The following is a 14,843-nucleotide window of genomic DNA, read 5'->3' as shown; positions in this document are numbered from 1 at the left end:
TTGTAGAAATTCACTTACAGGTATAATAAAGAGTTGGGCAGATAGACACATACAAATATTACTACAAATGTGAAAATAAGCGTGTACTATAAGAAATGTACCGATATTCTAACTAAACGTAAACTCAAATATCCGTAATTCCGATTTATAACAAAACCGTTACGCTTTCGAGTAATTTTCATGCTTTTTACATGGACAAAATTAGCTTTTGTTTTGTAATCTTCGTAAAAACACGTTATGAAAATTCGAGCTAATGTTATTTCGGGCAAATGTATTTTCTGTCTTCTGATAGGTAATCCCATGCCGTAAAACGAGTACAACAATATTTTGTTAGTTATTACTAACGTTTAATAAAAAAATCATTTTAAAAATAGGATAAAATCAAAGCAACTCTACAGTTTCTTTGTTCTAAATATTTCAATCGCTTATGGTTCGAACAATTGAAAATGACCAAGAAGTTTATATAAGCTTCTTGATACTGACGCAATGGGTCACTTTCCATCTTTTGCGCATGCAATGAGTAGAAAAAGGACAGTTAGCTATTTCATTATTTCGTGTGGTTTTGTAATTTATATTTATGATTCAGTTATATACAAATTAAATACTATGAAACTGTACAAAATAACACTTTGAAATGACAACTAGGATAACACAATATATTTGTTTAGTGAAAATATATTACAAAATACTGTTTTCACACTTTACTGCAGTAATTTTTACAAGTTATTATTATTGGTACTGCATGATTGACAACCGCGCTGGCACTCGAACAAACGAAGACTATTGCGCGATTGACGCTCTGTATGCGATTTTAACGACCTACAGGTGCGGACACGTTTTAACGCGAACCCGACGTCCATTTATTGGTAGGTCAATGATTGAACTACATTGTGTATTAAGAGCGGAAAATAAGAAATTACTAACGAGGGAAGGCCGAGGGATTCAATGACTCAAGGTTTGGAAATTTTTGCCGCCCGTGGCGCATACGTTTTTCATCACATCTGCGAGGAAATAAATAGAATAACAATATATTTCTTGTATGAATAAATACCGCTTGACAATACAACAATTACAGATTTTGCAAATGGCGGGTATTTTGTTTTTTTTATGTAAATCCTTCCGTAGATAATACAATCCAATACAATCAATTTAGTAAAATATATTTAAATTGCAAATGTTTAGTTTTTGTCTATACTTCGTGTTAGTAGTGTAGTAGAAATACATTAAAATTTATCGAGCATAAAAGCTTTTACAGTGCAATTAAATTAAAAATAAATCCATTACTGCCCATAGGCGGTAATGTAAACATTACGATCGACTTTGCCTGCATGTTATGACACTGTTCACGAGCAAGTGTGATGAAAAATTATTTACATTGTACATTCTAAATTGAATCAATATAAGCACCACATCACAAAGAGACGCAGTGATATTTTTGTGTGCGGTATTATTTAATTACTGTCAATGAACGGGTTAAGGAACTACTTCCACGCAAAATTTATTATAAGTGCAAGATAAAAATTATAATAATTTAGTATTTAAACGCATCCATCTCTATAAATATTTGAAATTGTAGTTACATTTAACTGCCTCCGTGGCCGAACGGTTACCATACCGGACTGCCACGCAGAGGTCCCAGGTTCGATTCCCGGTCCGGGAGAAATATTTGTATGGCCTATAATTATTTCTCTCGTGAGTTTGGGTGTAATTTGTGGTTGTCTATGTGTGTGTCCATGGCACCCGCGACACAGGGTTTCCCTAGTTCGGGGCTATGTTGAGTGTGTGCGTTATTATTATTACTATGTTTATTTTAATCTCTCGCCTCTCCCATGGCCTAAAAGACTAATTTTGAATTTTTTAATGGGAGAGGCGGTATTTCCCGGCTATGGCACAGTCGGCCGGGGTCAGGGACTCAGGTCCAAGAATCGGCGAACAATACGTGCCGTATCGAGCAGGACCGCCTTCTGCATTTGTGCTGGCAGCGACACGCCACAGAAATCCAACCGCCTCAAGCTGTTAGAAAGGCTGATTGGAATTAACCCATTTGCGGACAAAACAATTGGGATTTTTTCAGTGGAGGCCACATCCCACATGTCGGTGATCTCGTGCGCCAGGTCGAGATACTTCCGACGTTTCTCGGTGTCAGCTTTCACGAGACCCTCGTCATGCGGGATGGTCACGTCCACAAGAAATACCCTCGACTGCGATCGATCCAATATCACAATATCAGGCTTATTCGCAAGAATAGTCCTGTCCGTGATAATAGATCGATCCCAATAGATTTTGGTGCGGTCATCTTCGAGTATTGGCTCCGGTGAATACTTGTAATATGGCAACCTCTGTTGCACTAGTCCGTACTTGAGAGCGAGCTCTTGGTGTAATATTTTGGCTGCCTGGTTGTGTCTGTGCAAGTACATTATTATTATTATTATTATTACATTCGCACTTTCAAGTTTGTTTCTTTTTTAATAAATTGTATAAGGTAACTATTAATATAAAGATTGAACACAAAGAAAAAACCTTTCAATCAGGATTCGCATTAGCGCCTTATTAAAACGTATATGAATGACTTACGTATACAGAGTGTTTTTTAAAGGGACAGTATGGGGAAATCCGAAACCATAGAAGATACAAGGAAACTGTCTTAGGAACTGTTAAGTCTTTTTTTGTGAAAACAATTTTGGTATAGTCAATTTTTTGGTCAAGCCTGTGTTGTCCATAAAAATGAATAAAACTGATCAAATTTTTTTGTGCTAATTGACTCTGTTTCAAGAAGGGATCATTTCATTGTATGCGATACAAAAAATCGGGGCAGCCGAAGTTGATGAAATTTCATTACATATTTTTTATACATTTTGTACAAAAAAAAACTTTTTATTAAATTTGACCAACATCCGCTGTCCTGATTTTTTTCTTCCCATACAATATATAACTAAATTTTTGAGATTATACTATGATTATTATCATATGTGCATTATTTATGTGTTATTTCTACATCCCACTAAATATAAATACATGGCACTTCGTATTTATTATTGTAATAAAACTATCTCCATTTGCGTTTACTTATTCCGCGGATTGTCCGACAAGTCTAATTAATTGATGTCATTTATTTACAGACTACAGGTTATTGACTGTACAAAATAAGTACAGTTTCAATGTGTCCGGCGATACATACCGCATGAAGCATTGACCTCCATGGCATGGAATATTTTGTGTATTTACTAACATGCACTACATAACAGAAATATTTAAAATAAATTAAACTGTTTGTCCAATAGTTACCATTCGATCTCGTTTAAATAAGACACAGTTTAATAGCAGTAGAGCTTCTTATAAAAAGGGTTCGTCCAGAGAGTACCGCCACCTTACCTATTTCTGCCGCTAAGCAGTAATGTGAGCATTACAGCGTTCCGGTTTTGAAGGGTAACGGTGCTGGTGAAAGTATATTAACTTTGTGTCATTCCCTATCTTTCCGATACCAGATCTTTGTGATTTAAGGCTCTGAGTGGCACTGTAACTACTATGGACAGTCGTCTCGCTTACCACCAGGCGATTTGTTCGTCCTGTTACTTGGTATCATAATAAAAAAATCATATTAAATCCTCAACCCACACTTGGCCAGCGTGATTGGACTATGGCCTTAACCCTCTCCATAGAGGAAACCCATGCTAAGCAGAGGATTCCAATATTTCCGAAACTCACGAATGTTTTATTGCAATTGGATGAATAATATTTTAACTGCCTCCGTAGCCGAACGGTTACCGTGCCACGCAGAGGTCCCAGGTTCAATTCCCGAACCGAGAGGAATATTTGTATGGCCTACATTTATTTCTCTCCTGAGTTTGGGTGTAATTTGTGGTTGTCTATGTGTGTGTCCATCGCACCCGCGACACAGGGTTTCCCTACTGCGGGGCTATGTTGAGTGTGAAAAAAAATGTATAAGTACTACTTCTACATTTACATTACATCCTAATTTCAAAACCAGTACTATAAGTTTAGTGTCACCGTGGAAATTGATGCGATGCGATATTGATTAATTCCGTATTTTTTATTTTACCACTACACTTAAAGTGCGTGCACACTGCGTCCGATCCGTATCAGGGAGTCTATTCCCGTTCTACGTTTGACATCCGTCCGAAACAATTACTTTCAAATAAGTAATACCCGACCAAATCAAACGACAATGTTGAGTATGAAGCTTCTTCATTCACATCATACGTCTTTTAATTTAATGGAGTGTTACTTACTTGATAGTAATCGTTTCGGACTGATATCGGATGGAGAACGGAAGTTACCCCAGTTCCAAACTAACATTATTACAATCCTTTTAATCAAACAATTCAGAACTAATATTGGAATTTACCGTGAGTACAATAAATTACATAAAACATATAAACGCAGGTCATCTGAGTTGGATTTCTTTTCGTTATCATTAAATAAGTTTAAAACTTTATTACATAACTGCTCTGACTGACAATTCCGTAACTTTACAATTTAATTTCACCATATTTATATTATTTCGAATAATCATATCCATTTGTTTGTATATAACATAACACACAGTAAACGCTGCTGATACTATGTTATATGTGTATGCTGTATTTGCCTACTATTGGGTTTACACTCGAGTAATTTCTGCAGTGTTATTTTATGGGATCGAATTTTTATCAGACACCCGAAGTCGGTCCGAGTTTTTAGATTTGTATAATCTCGGACTCGGAACGGATACTTATCGCATGCAGTGCATAAACGCCTATACATTTACTTTCTTTGTGTACCATCATTAGAATATAATATTTTGTCAAAACGTACTCACTTTTCTGACACCATGTATTTTTTTGTAAGCATTTTGTACCTACTTTGTAAATTTCCGAAGACTTGAAAAAAAAAAACGTTTGGACGAAGACAAGTCTTAAAACTTGTTCTACTGCGGTACACGAATACATAATAAACCTTGGCTATGTATGTTTGTGCAGGGTGTTATAAATAAAGGTATCTTGATATATTCAGCATACGGTATACTGACTCTCGAGAAGGACACTTGCTTATAATTTGTCTATGAAATTTTCGAGATGAGTGAAAAGATTTTAACCTTTGCGTGCGTAGTTGCGTTTATTTACAGCACTAGTGCTGCACGAGGTGAGTTTACTTTTAATACTAAATTACTTTGGTCTATTTTTTTGATCGGGTTTTCTTTTTAAAACAGCAGGAAAAATATGATTACTTAGGCGAACTTGCGTACAATTTCTTAATGATCATAATGATTATTTTAGAAAAAAAATCGTATTGTTAAAAGAAAATAGTGTAAATAGGAAAGCTCTCTAGTGAATTAAGAAGAATGTATATAAATATATGTTTAATATATAATCGTCCAGGGAAGTACTGCCACCTATTTCTGCCGCCAAGCAGTAATGTCAGCATTACTGCGTTCCGGTTTTTAAGGGTAAGGGTGATGAAATTACAGGCACATGAGATCTGTCAACTCATGTCTCAGGGTGACGGGACTAGTGGCAGCGCCCCACAAATCTTTGCTATTTAAAGCTCTTGGTGGTACTGCAACTGCCATGAACAGATTTTTTTTTATCGTAACAAAGCAGAATGGAAATCTGAAAATTACAACAGTTGAACACTGATGATATCAAACCTCAAGAAATACAAAAAACTTCTCAAACTAAAGTTTACTAAATTTACATGAACTCAATATCAACATCAAACCACTAGACAAACCTATATAAGTAGGAAAAAACAAATTAATGAAAAAAATGATTATCGCAGTTTTATCAAATAAGACCTAAAATAAAAAAGTAAAATAACCGACCACTTGTATGAAAACATTGCATTAGTTTGGAAAAATGTATAGAGTTCCTAAATACTATTTACTAGTGTTCCGCCGGTGTGCGACACAGAAATAATTAGTATGCAAAAATATATTAATTGACTATACAATACAATGTACATAGTGCATCTAAAACAACTTATCCGATTGTACATTGTTTTAGTGTTAATAAGCAAAGTGAACATTCTAGAAAGGCCGAGAACAGAAAGCAGAATATGAAAACTGTAGGGCTAGCACGATAAGGCGCGACTGGAGCGAGAGCGACATAAAGTGCGAGATACTGCTATTCTCGCAAAGAAATCACGCGCTCTGTGTCGCTCTTGCGCAAGTCGCGCGCTATTGTAGTTCAAGGGTTAGTTGCCCTACAGGACGCATTATGTAGGAGAGAAGGTGTGGCCGGTACAATGTAATCAATTTGTATTCGTAATCTATTTGTATTTTAAATTACAGCACCATTCATAACAAAATGCAGCTCAAGTGATCCAAAATGCGCAAAGAACTCAGGTCAAGCGGCTATTCCACGATTCGCTGCTGGCTTTCCGGAACTAGGGATCGAAACGATGGACCCGCTTCATTATGACAAGATCGACGCTAGCACTAGCGACCTGAAACTTATATTGAGCGACATCGATATCATTGGTTTGAAAACCTGTAAACTTACGAAACTCGTGTAAGTTCCTTTTAAATTCAATTTCAAGCCATTTTTAACCGACTTCAAAAAAAGGAGGAGGTTCTCAATTCGACTGTATGTTTTTTTTTGTATGTATGTTACGCGATAACTCCGGTATTTGTGAACCGATTTTCATGATTCTTTTTTGTTGGAAAGAGGGTACCTCCATAGTCGCCCCATTTCATTTTGAAGAAAATCATCCACCTCTAAGGGTGGCTGATCACGCATGAACATTCATTTTTATAAACAGCGCCTAAATTTTACTTAAGGAGCAATTATTTTAATGGTTGGGTTTGCTATTCTCCAATTCAAGGCGTTTTTCTCGCAATATACTGAGTAGTGAGAACCGATTTTTATTATCTCCTGTGTCAAGTCCTGTATAGTGGCGAACTAGGGGATATTTCAATAAAACTTGGCAAATAGATGTAATTCCACGTACATTTGAAGTCGGTTTTTTAGTACTCTGTATTGAGATTATGTTATATAACAAAATTGTCTTCTGTTCGGTTTGTAAATTGTTTTCCAATTGCTTCGAAACTGCGACAATTAGGTGATTTCTTGTTTTCCCTTTGATATTTTTCTTTTGTGTTTGGCCATTGTAAAACAATAGCAAAAAAAACATTATTAACGTTTCTATTAAGACCTTTTCAAGGATATAATAAGCTTATCCTGAAAATGCCTATTCACTCTAGGCTTGAAAATACACACATTGGAAATAAAACCACAGGCTTAATGCGGATTTATATTTTGTCTTACGTGTCGTGTTGTGGTGCACTCTGACGTCATGGTTAGCGTTCACATTTACATATATGTCGTGTTCTGACGCTTTCTGACGATATTTCGGAACAATACCGACGCGGCTGTAGGCGAGTTCATACGTTCCCAATATCTGACATATCACAACACAACACTGTCGCGTGTACACTTATCTGATCTATCGTGACGCAGCCGCACCGCCGAGTCGCAAATCGGGATCGCTTTTGATGTAACACAACACAAGTCATCACGACACATTGCGACAGACTAATATAAATCTCACCATATTAAATGTATGACGCGTCACGACACGATACGTCAGACAAATATAACTTCGCCCTTAGCTGTCTTGAAAAGAATAAACCAAAGACATAATTATTATAGTAGACCATTAGTAGACATATAAAATCTAGTGTCCTATATTGCCTCCCTTGTGATAGGTAACTCATTTGTATTTCTGTAACTTGCAAGAATTTGACAGCTAAAGTTAAAAACAAATAATTATTACTTAAACTAAATAAGATATTAAAAAACGATAAGAGGGGGTTGTGGATCTTATTTCGGTATACCCAGTTATGTTAATAACTAAATTTCGTTAAAAATGTCAACTTAGATAGTTATGTAAAGGAGAGCAGAATAATTTTCTTGGCATTTCATATTAAATCATTTTTGTTGTTTTTCAGCCGGGACGTAGCGAGGTCGAAAATTTTAATATCAGGTTTATGTAACTTGGGTCTAGAAGGGCAGTATGAGGTGGGAGGCAATATCCTGTTCCTACCCATCCGAGGTAAAGGTGCAGCACACGTTAAACTTAGTAAGTTCACTACTAATTTTTAATACGGTTTTCTTTGCTCGTCAACGTAATGTGCATTACAATAGAATAGTATGTACGATATGGGCTACAAAATGGGCTGTAAAACTCCTTGTTAAAGAGTTCATCCAGGGAAGTACTGCCACCATACCTACTTCTGCCGCCAAGCAGTAATGTGATCATTATTATTGCGTTCCGGCTTTGAAGGGTAAGGGTGCTGATGAAATGACAGGTACATGGGACTTGTCTACTTTATGGAACCCAGATATTAGAATCTTAGAAGCTCTAAGTGGCACTGCAGCAGTTTTGGGCAGGCGTGTCCAGGCGAAAAAGTACCGAGTCCTGTTACTTTTTAGGTTCATATTATAACTGTTTTATTCTCAGTATTTTTGATAGCAGAAGGAAATTAAATATTAACCAATTTTTTAACCGGCTTCAAAAAAGGAGGAGATTCTCCAATTCAACTGTATACATTTTTATCGAGTTCTTAGGTTTTCGCGATTGTTACACATAAGAAATGCCCCTCATATCTTTGCGATTTAAAGCTCTGAGTGATACTGAAACTGTTATGGATAGGCGTGCAGCTTACCATCAGGCGCACGGCTTGTTCGTCCCGTCACTTGACGTTATAAAAAAAGACCTTCGGCTGGGGTGATAAAATTTGACGTTTGGAGTTTGGCTTGTCAAAAGAAACTCCACGAAGACACTTGAAGTCCTTAATATTTTCTCAATTTGCGATAATGACTTGGCACGATACCTACAGGACTTAAGACATACAGCTCTTATCGTATTAATGGTATACACTATATTATTGCGGCCTAAAACTTTGCCTCGCTGATCTCGTTACTGGTAGCCGCCAATAAATTCTCAAGCGTGTCGATGGGCACAGTGTGAGGTAGACCATCGTTTGCATCACACCGTACAAATAATCCGGGCTAGAACCATCCGACAATCCCCACAAAAACAAATTCCAATTGCTTCTGTCAACCTGACAGTCCCCACAAAAACAAATTCCAATTGCTTCTGTCAACCTGACAATCCCCACAAAAACAAATTCTCGTTGCTTCTGTCAACCTGTGTCCAAAGCCTATTTAAAGACCTCTAAAATTGACCATGGCATTTCATATCCATAAGGAAGACTGTACCACTGATTGCATTGAATAACAAATTTTAAGCAAGACAACCGGATTATTTTTTAAATTAATTATTTAAAAGTTTTCCTCTCAATCAATATTTTACAAAACAAGGAAATCTTCTTGTACTAACATTGATGTTTTTTTATAGAAATGGTCACTGACTTAATGCAGGCTTATGAACCGGTTTTATGTAAATAATTAACAACTTTACAACTGTAGTGCTAAAAGGAAATAAAAGAAACCCGCAAAGCACCAATAAGTGATATAACAAATACGGAATAAAATAGCGTTAATGTACTTTGTCGGTATCGATGTTACTTTCGAGATATTGCTATAGGTACAGTGATTAAGCACTAACACACTTGTATTCATCGATTACTTATAATGGGCTTGTGTCCTGTCCTTTGCTTCAGTTGTTTTTGGAAGTAAGTTAAATATTGTATTTTATAAAGTCATGATTTTCTTTTATTACCATGATATTCATCTATTTTTTTGTGTAAATACTCTAGTAGTTTGTTATTATAAAGATTAGACTAACACAAAGATAAATTCCTTCGATACGACTGGCCTTGAACTAGAGTCTGTTATTTGTGTTTATTCAATCTTTATTTCAATAAAAATAACAAAGTACAAAGGTCATAGCATGGCAGTCTAAGTATGTGTGATAAACCTCCCCGTGATAATATTTATTTCAGGTGATAAAGCTAAGTTTCCTTATTTGGTAATAAACTATTGTTATACATTTTGAAGAACAAGGACAACGATATGAAATTGCGTTTGTAGCTATCCGTGTCGCGAAAACGATGTCGGGTTTTTGTAGTTTCTGTTTTTACATATTTTACAATTAATTATTATTTATGTATTTCTAATTTCTCTCGTGTATTGTATTAAAAATGTTCTCCTCACTCACAAATGTTTTTCAAACAATATATTATATATATCAATTTCTTTGTTTCTAACATTTCTTTTCATCTCGTTTGTCGCGCTCAATTTTTACGTTGATAAAATTACTGTGCAGAATCGTCAACATGTTTTAAAATCAGCTGTGACCTTGCAGCCATTGTGTTAATCTTTGCAGTCATTGGTCGCAACGCTGGCGATGACATAAAAATGTGACGTCACGGTGGTCGCCATGTTAGCTATTGTGATTAAATTTTAAAATACTGGTTTTTCACTCGAAGTTGAGAGCTAAATGTGGATATAGTAATTTTATCGAGACGGCATACTACGGGAGCTGAGTATTTTCACAAAAAGCAGATAAATAACGTGGTGGTAAAAAAACAACATGATATTCAATAAAAATGAAATATAGCAATAATAATATCTCTATTAATCTTCTAGTAGTTGTAAAGGTACCCCCTACTACCAGGTGGCGCTACGATAAAAAGTCGTTTGAACCCTGTACCATCTATCCGTAACAACCACATAGATAAATGCGTAACATCTACTGGCTCAATCCGTAGTACAGTAGCACAGTTGGTTCGAGTCCACACGTATCGAAGAAAGTTAAGTTAAAGTTTGGAAGGAAATTAATGGTAGAAAGCGAAATTTTGTAAAGAATTCGTACATGGCAAAGTGAAATTTATGTCATACAAACTAGATAAGAACCAAAAAACAAGTCGCACATTTTCTAGAGAATTCTCGCGCACCGTCGGAAATTCCCGGAGCAAAAGTCTTGTAGCGACTGGACAACCATTACAACCATTACACAATTCTAACAAGGTTCATTATGCTATGTATAACAAAAAGCTTAATCCAAAAGGTGCTAAATATAATTGTTCATATCAACTTCTCAGGATTTCGCGATTGATACACATTGGAAATGCAACGTCGGACGTCACTGACGTCAGTCACGAGTCAATCGTGACCATGGGACTTGCCCGCCCGAAATGCTGATGGTTGGTTTGAAAAAACAAATATACGAGATTTAGATCTGTGTTTTCAATGTTTTCATTTCCAATATAGATATTATACGATATAGATATTAATATTCAATATTTTTTTGTGAAATTACTCCACTAGTTTGTTATAATTATTAATACAAAGATCAAACACTCAGAAAAAATTCCTTCGATCCGGCCGGATTCGAACCGACATCTTCTAGCACACCATGCCAGACGTTATACCAACTAAGCCACGGAACGAACCAGCGGACCTCACGAATTTTTCTATGTGCTTGCGTCGTATCTTTGTATTTGGTTTTTCAACGACTTTTTAGCCGTAGCGCCATCTATGAGAAATCTATGATATTTCGTCACCCAGTTAGATACCTTTACAGCTACCAGCCCCGGCTAGAGTTATCGCTACTCACTATATTACTATTGTAGTAGTACTATTGTTTTATTCTGTTGCTTTTTTTCGATCCAATTTTTTTCAAGTCCAATGTGCCTGTAATTTCTCCGCACCCTTATCCTTCAAAACCGGAACGCAATAATGATCACATTACTGCTTGGTGGCAGAAATAGGTAAGATAGCAGTACTTCCCTGGAGAGAACTCGTTCACAAGGAGCTCTACTGTTAGGAGTACTATATTAGTATTGTATTAATGTGAAGTTCGCACTGTTACTGAATTTCATACCATCAGGAACATGATCAACAATATTATCGAAGACCTAGCACCTAACTTTTGTTCAAAACGAAATCTTATTATCTTATAGATAAGCTCTACATAGAAGTAGACGCGGACATGGCCGACAAGGTGAAAGATGGAAAGAAGTACTGGGATGTGAAGAGCTGGACACACAAATACGAATTGCAAGAAAAGGCTGAGCTCGACCTGGAAAACTTGTTCGAAGGAAATGAGGTTTTAGGTAACTATGCTTTTGAATTTACATTATATTATTAACATTTTCTTTAGTAGTTATTAACGGAATGAAATGCACTCGGAATCCTTCTTTAACTGACTTTAAAAAAGGAGTATGTTTTCAATTCGACTGTAATTTTTGTGTGTAGGTTACGCGATTTCTTCGGCATTTGTGATGTTTTTCGATTTGAGTTTGAAGTTCGGTTTAAGTTTTTTTTAATTTAAGTTTGAAGAAAATATTCCACCTCGGAGGGTGGCAAACTAGGAGATGAATCCGGTTTCACGCACTTTTCGGTAACCGATTCCAATGAAACTTGGCAAATAAATGTAATTCCACGAAGTTTAGAAGACGTTTTTTTTAAAAAAATGGAATCTATCCGGATTCGCGCTCATTCCGGTAACCGATTTCAATAAAACTTGGCAAATAAATGTAATTCCACGAACTTTTGCGGTCGGTTGTTTTCATAAAGTTGATGTATCCGGTTTCACGTACTTTCCGGTAACCGATTTCAATAAAACTTGGCAAAAAGATGTAATTCCACGAACTTCTGACGTCGGTTTTTTTTTTATTAAAAAGTTATTGTAACCAAAATACACACGAATACGAGTAGGACGTATATTTATATATTTTCTTCAAATTTAAATGGAACCAATACTGAGGTACCCTCTTTCCAACAAAAAGAGAATCATCATACAAAATAAAAATATAATCGAATTGACAACCTCCTTTTTTGAAGTCGGTTAAAAATAAATGAATATCATCGTAGTAAAATATCATAATATATATTACAATCAAATCATAAATAAAAAGAATAATTATCAAGAACAATACGCGCACACACACACGCATACACAAAGCTCTCTTAGAATAAGTTGCCAATAGATAAATCTATTTACTTCCTGTACAATAAGCTAATTTGATTCTTAATATCTTTGATTTTTTAATATTAAACTTATTTATGTGAAAAACTTTACCATATCAAGGTCGTGCCGCCCGGGAACTACTCCGAAGCAGTCCTAATGAAGTGATCGGAGAAGTTGGCCCCCCAATCGTCAAGGCAATTCTCACCAAATTGATCAAGAACGTGGACAAATTCTTCCACAAAGTCCCCGCTGAAGAATTAGCTTTAGATTAAAGTTTATATTAACACTAAGTATAGGTACTTTAGATCATAGATAAATATTGAAATACAATTTTAGTAGTTCAGCTGTTGCTGTTTACCTAACTTCTACCGTTTTAACTTTTTTTTCTATGTATTTGTAAGTTGTTGCGTTTACGAAAGGAGCCTCTCCGTAAAACATACTATTCATATTCCACCTTACCCGCACATTTGGGGCACCCTGGGCAACAAACAGCAAGACTTTTGCCCCAATTGGCAAACCTTTTCACCATGATGGCAAAAAATCCATAGTTCTGATACGATAAGAAGAACAATTATCATCATCATCAACCCATTTATACGTCTTGTGCTGGGCACAGATCTCCTCTCAGGTAAGGTAAACCCTCGGCCATAGTCCGCCACCCTGGTCCAATGAGGGTTAGGTTGAGTTGATCTTACACGTTTGCCGAGGGTTGTGACCGGTCTTCGACATATAAGTTTGTTCACCACGTTTTCCTTCATCGAAAAGGTCATGGTAAATTTTAAATATATTAAAAATTTCGCACATAAATTCCGAAAAATTCAGAGGTGCGAGCCCGTATTTGGACTCACGGCCTCTATTTGCGAGGCGGTAGGTCAAATTATTAGGCTACAACTGTTTTTTTGAGAACATTAAATTAAAAAATGTTAGAAGCAATCCAAACCCCAAATGACGCTGAATTGTTTTTGTTAAATTAGTTTTTATTAAAGTACTGATGTCATAATTTAAAACTTTGTAAAGTGCTATAAATCATAAAAATAAATAAACAAACATAATTAAATTAACATAATTTTACAAAAAAAACCACTAAAGACTCTTTCTCTCTTTGTGGATCATGAAAGTTATAGAGCCTTTTTTTGCAAATGGGGGAATACGTTTTACCTAATGACAATTCATGTCATCTACGGTGCTTCAAAATATTCAGTGTTATTACAATTACTATGCGTAAGACAGACACATCCGTTACCCACTCGGTTTTAGGGTCTATTAAAAAGCAGTGGCACACCGAGACCCGGTTGTTGTACAAGGCGCCGCGCGAACATATCTCTTGTGTTGAATACAAGCAACCGACAACTAGAAGCGATTATTCTATTTCATACATTTGGACAGTGTCGCTGGTTGCGGCGGTCGGACAATGTCGCCGGTAGCCGAAATTTATTTGAAAATAGCATATTCGCTTCTAGTTGCGCCGGTTGCTTGTATCGCCTCCTTTTATTGCTTGTGTCGCCTTATTTTAGTGGAGCCTTTTGTATAAGCCACAGTCACACAAATGAAAGTATTTGAAATTAGCTTCAATGTGTTTTCGTTTGGTTTTCTTATAGCTTTTGTTTTCTTTTTTCTTTAATTTAAAGTGTATTTTGTGTTATGACGTTGCATTTACAACTGAATCAATCACACGAATCATAATATTTTCCGTCATAAAGATTATTTCACACTCCTAATCTCCTGACGTCTTAACTGCACCCTAAAATGTATTATCTTCTAATAAACCTGTCATCGTGCGAACACTACGTTGGTATTAGCGTCACCATGTATCCTGAGTTTGAAAGGACTGTAGTAAGAACTCTGTTACCTCGTCTGTGAAGAAATTCGTGTTGTTTACCTAAGTGTATTACAGCATTGGGAGCCGTACTGCTGCCATGACTCCTCTCTACTAATGGCATTAATATCTCAAGTACAAATAGATG

The 14,843-nt window shown here is 36.1% G+C and overlaps 1 protein-coding gene across 1 annotated transcript; it reads left to right on the top strand.

Moving 5' to 3' along the window:
- The first annotated feature begins 5,011 nt into the window (after positions 1-5,011).
- Positions 5,012-13,896, top strand: LOC113229645. The gene is made up of 5 exons (XM_026463315.1): positions 5,012-5,142; positions 6,290-6,509; positions 7,949-8,079; positions 11,870-12,022; positions 13,000-13,896. Exons 1-5 carry the CDS (start codon positions 5,076-5,078, stop codon positions 13,149-13,151), a joined length of 723 nt encoding a protein of 240 aa, XP_026319100.1. The 5' UTR covers positions 5,012-5,075; the 3' UTR covers positions 13,152-13,896.
- The last annotated feature ends 947 nt before the right edge of the window (positions 13,897-14,843 follow it).

Source organism: Hyposmocoma kahamanoa, unplaced genomic scaffold (genome assembly GCF_003589595.1).
Source record: "Hyposmocoma kahamanoa isolate Upper Pololo Valley unplaced genomic scaffold, ASM358959v1 62, whole genome shotgun sequence".
In the NCBI taxonomy this organism is placed as follows: Eukaryota; Metazoa; Arthropoda; class Insecta; order Lepidoptera; family Cosmopterigidae; genus Hyposmocoma; species Hyposmocoma kahamanoa.
Note: the sequence above shows the minus strand (reverse complement) of the source record. Positions and strands in the feature narration are given on the sequence as shown.

Bases quoted from the DNA above. Each gene is read 5' to 3' on its own strand.
- LOC113229645 (XM_026463315.1), top strand. From the start codon at position 5,076: ATGAGTGAAAAGATTTTAACCTTTGCGTGCGTAGTTGCGTTTATTTAC. The intron at 8,080-11,869 runs GTAAGTTCACTA...ATTATCTTATAG, and splicing joins TGCAGCACACGTTAAACTTA to ATAAGCTCTACATAGAAGTA. The intron at 12,023-12,999 runs GTAACTATGCTT...TACCATATCAAG, and splicing joins CGAAGGAAATGAGGTTTTAG to GTCGTGCCGCCCGGGAACTA.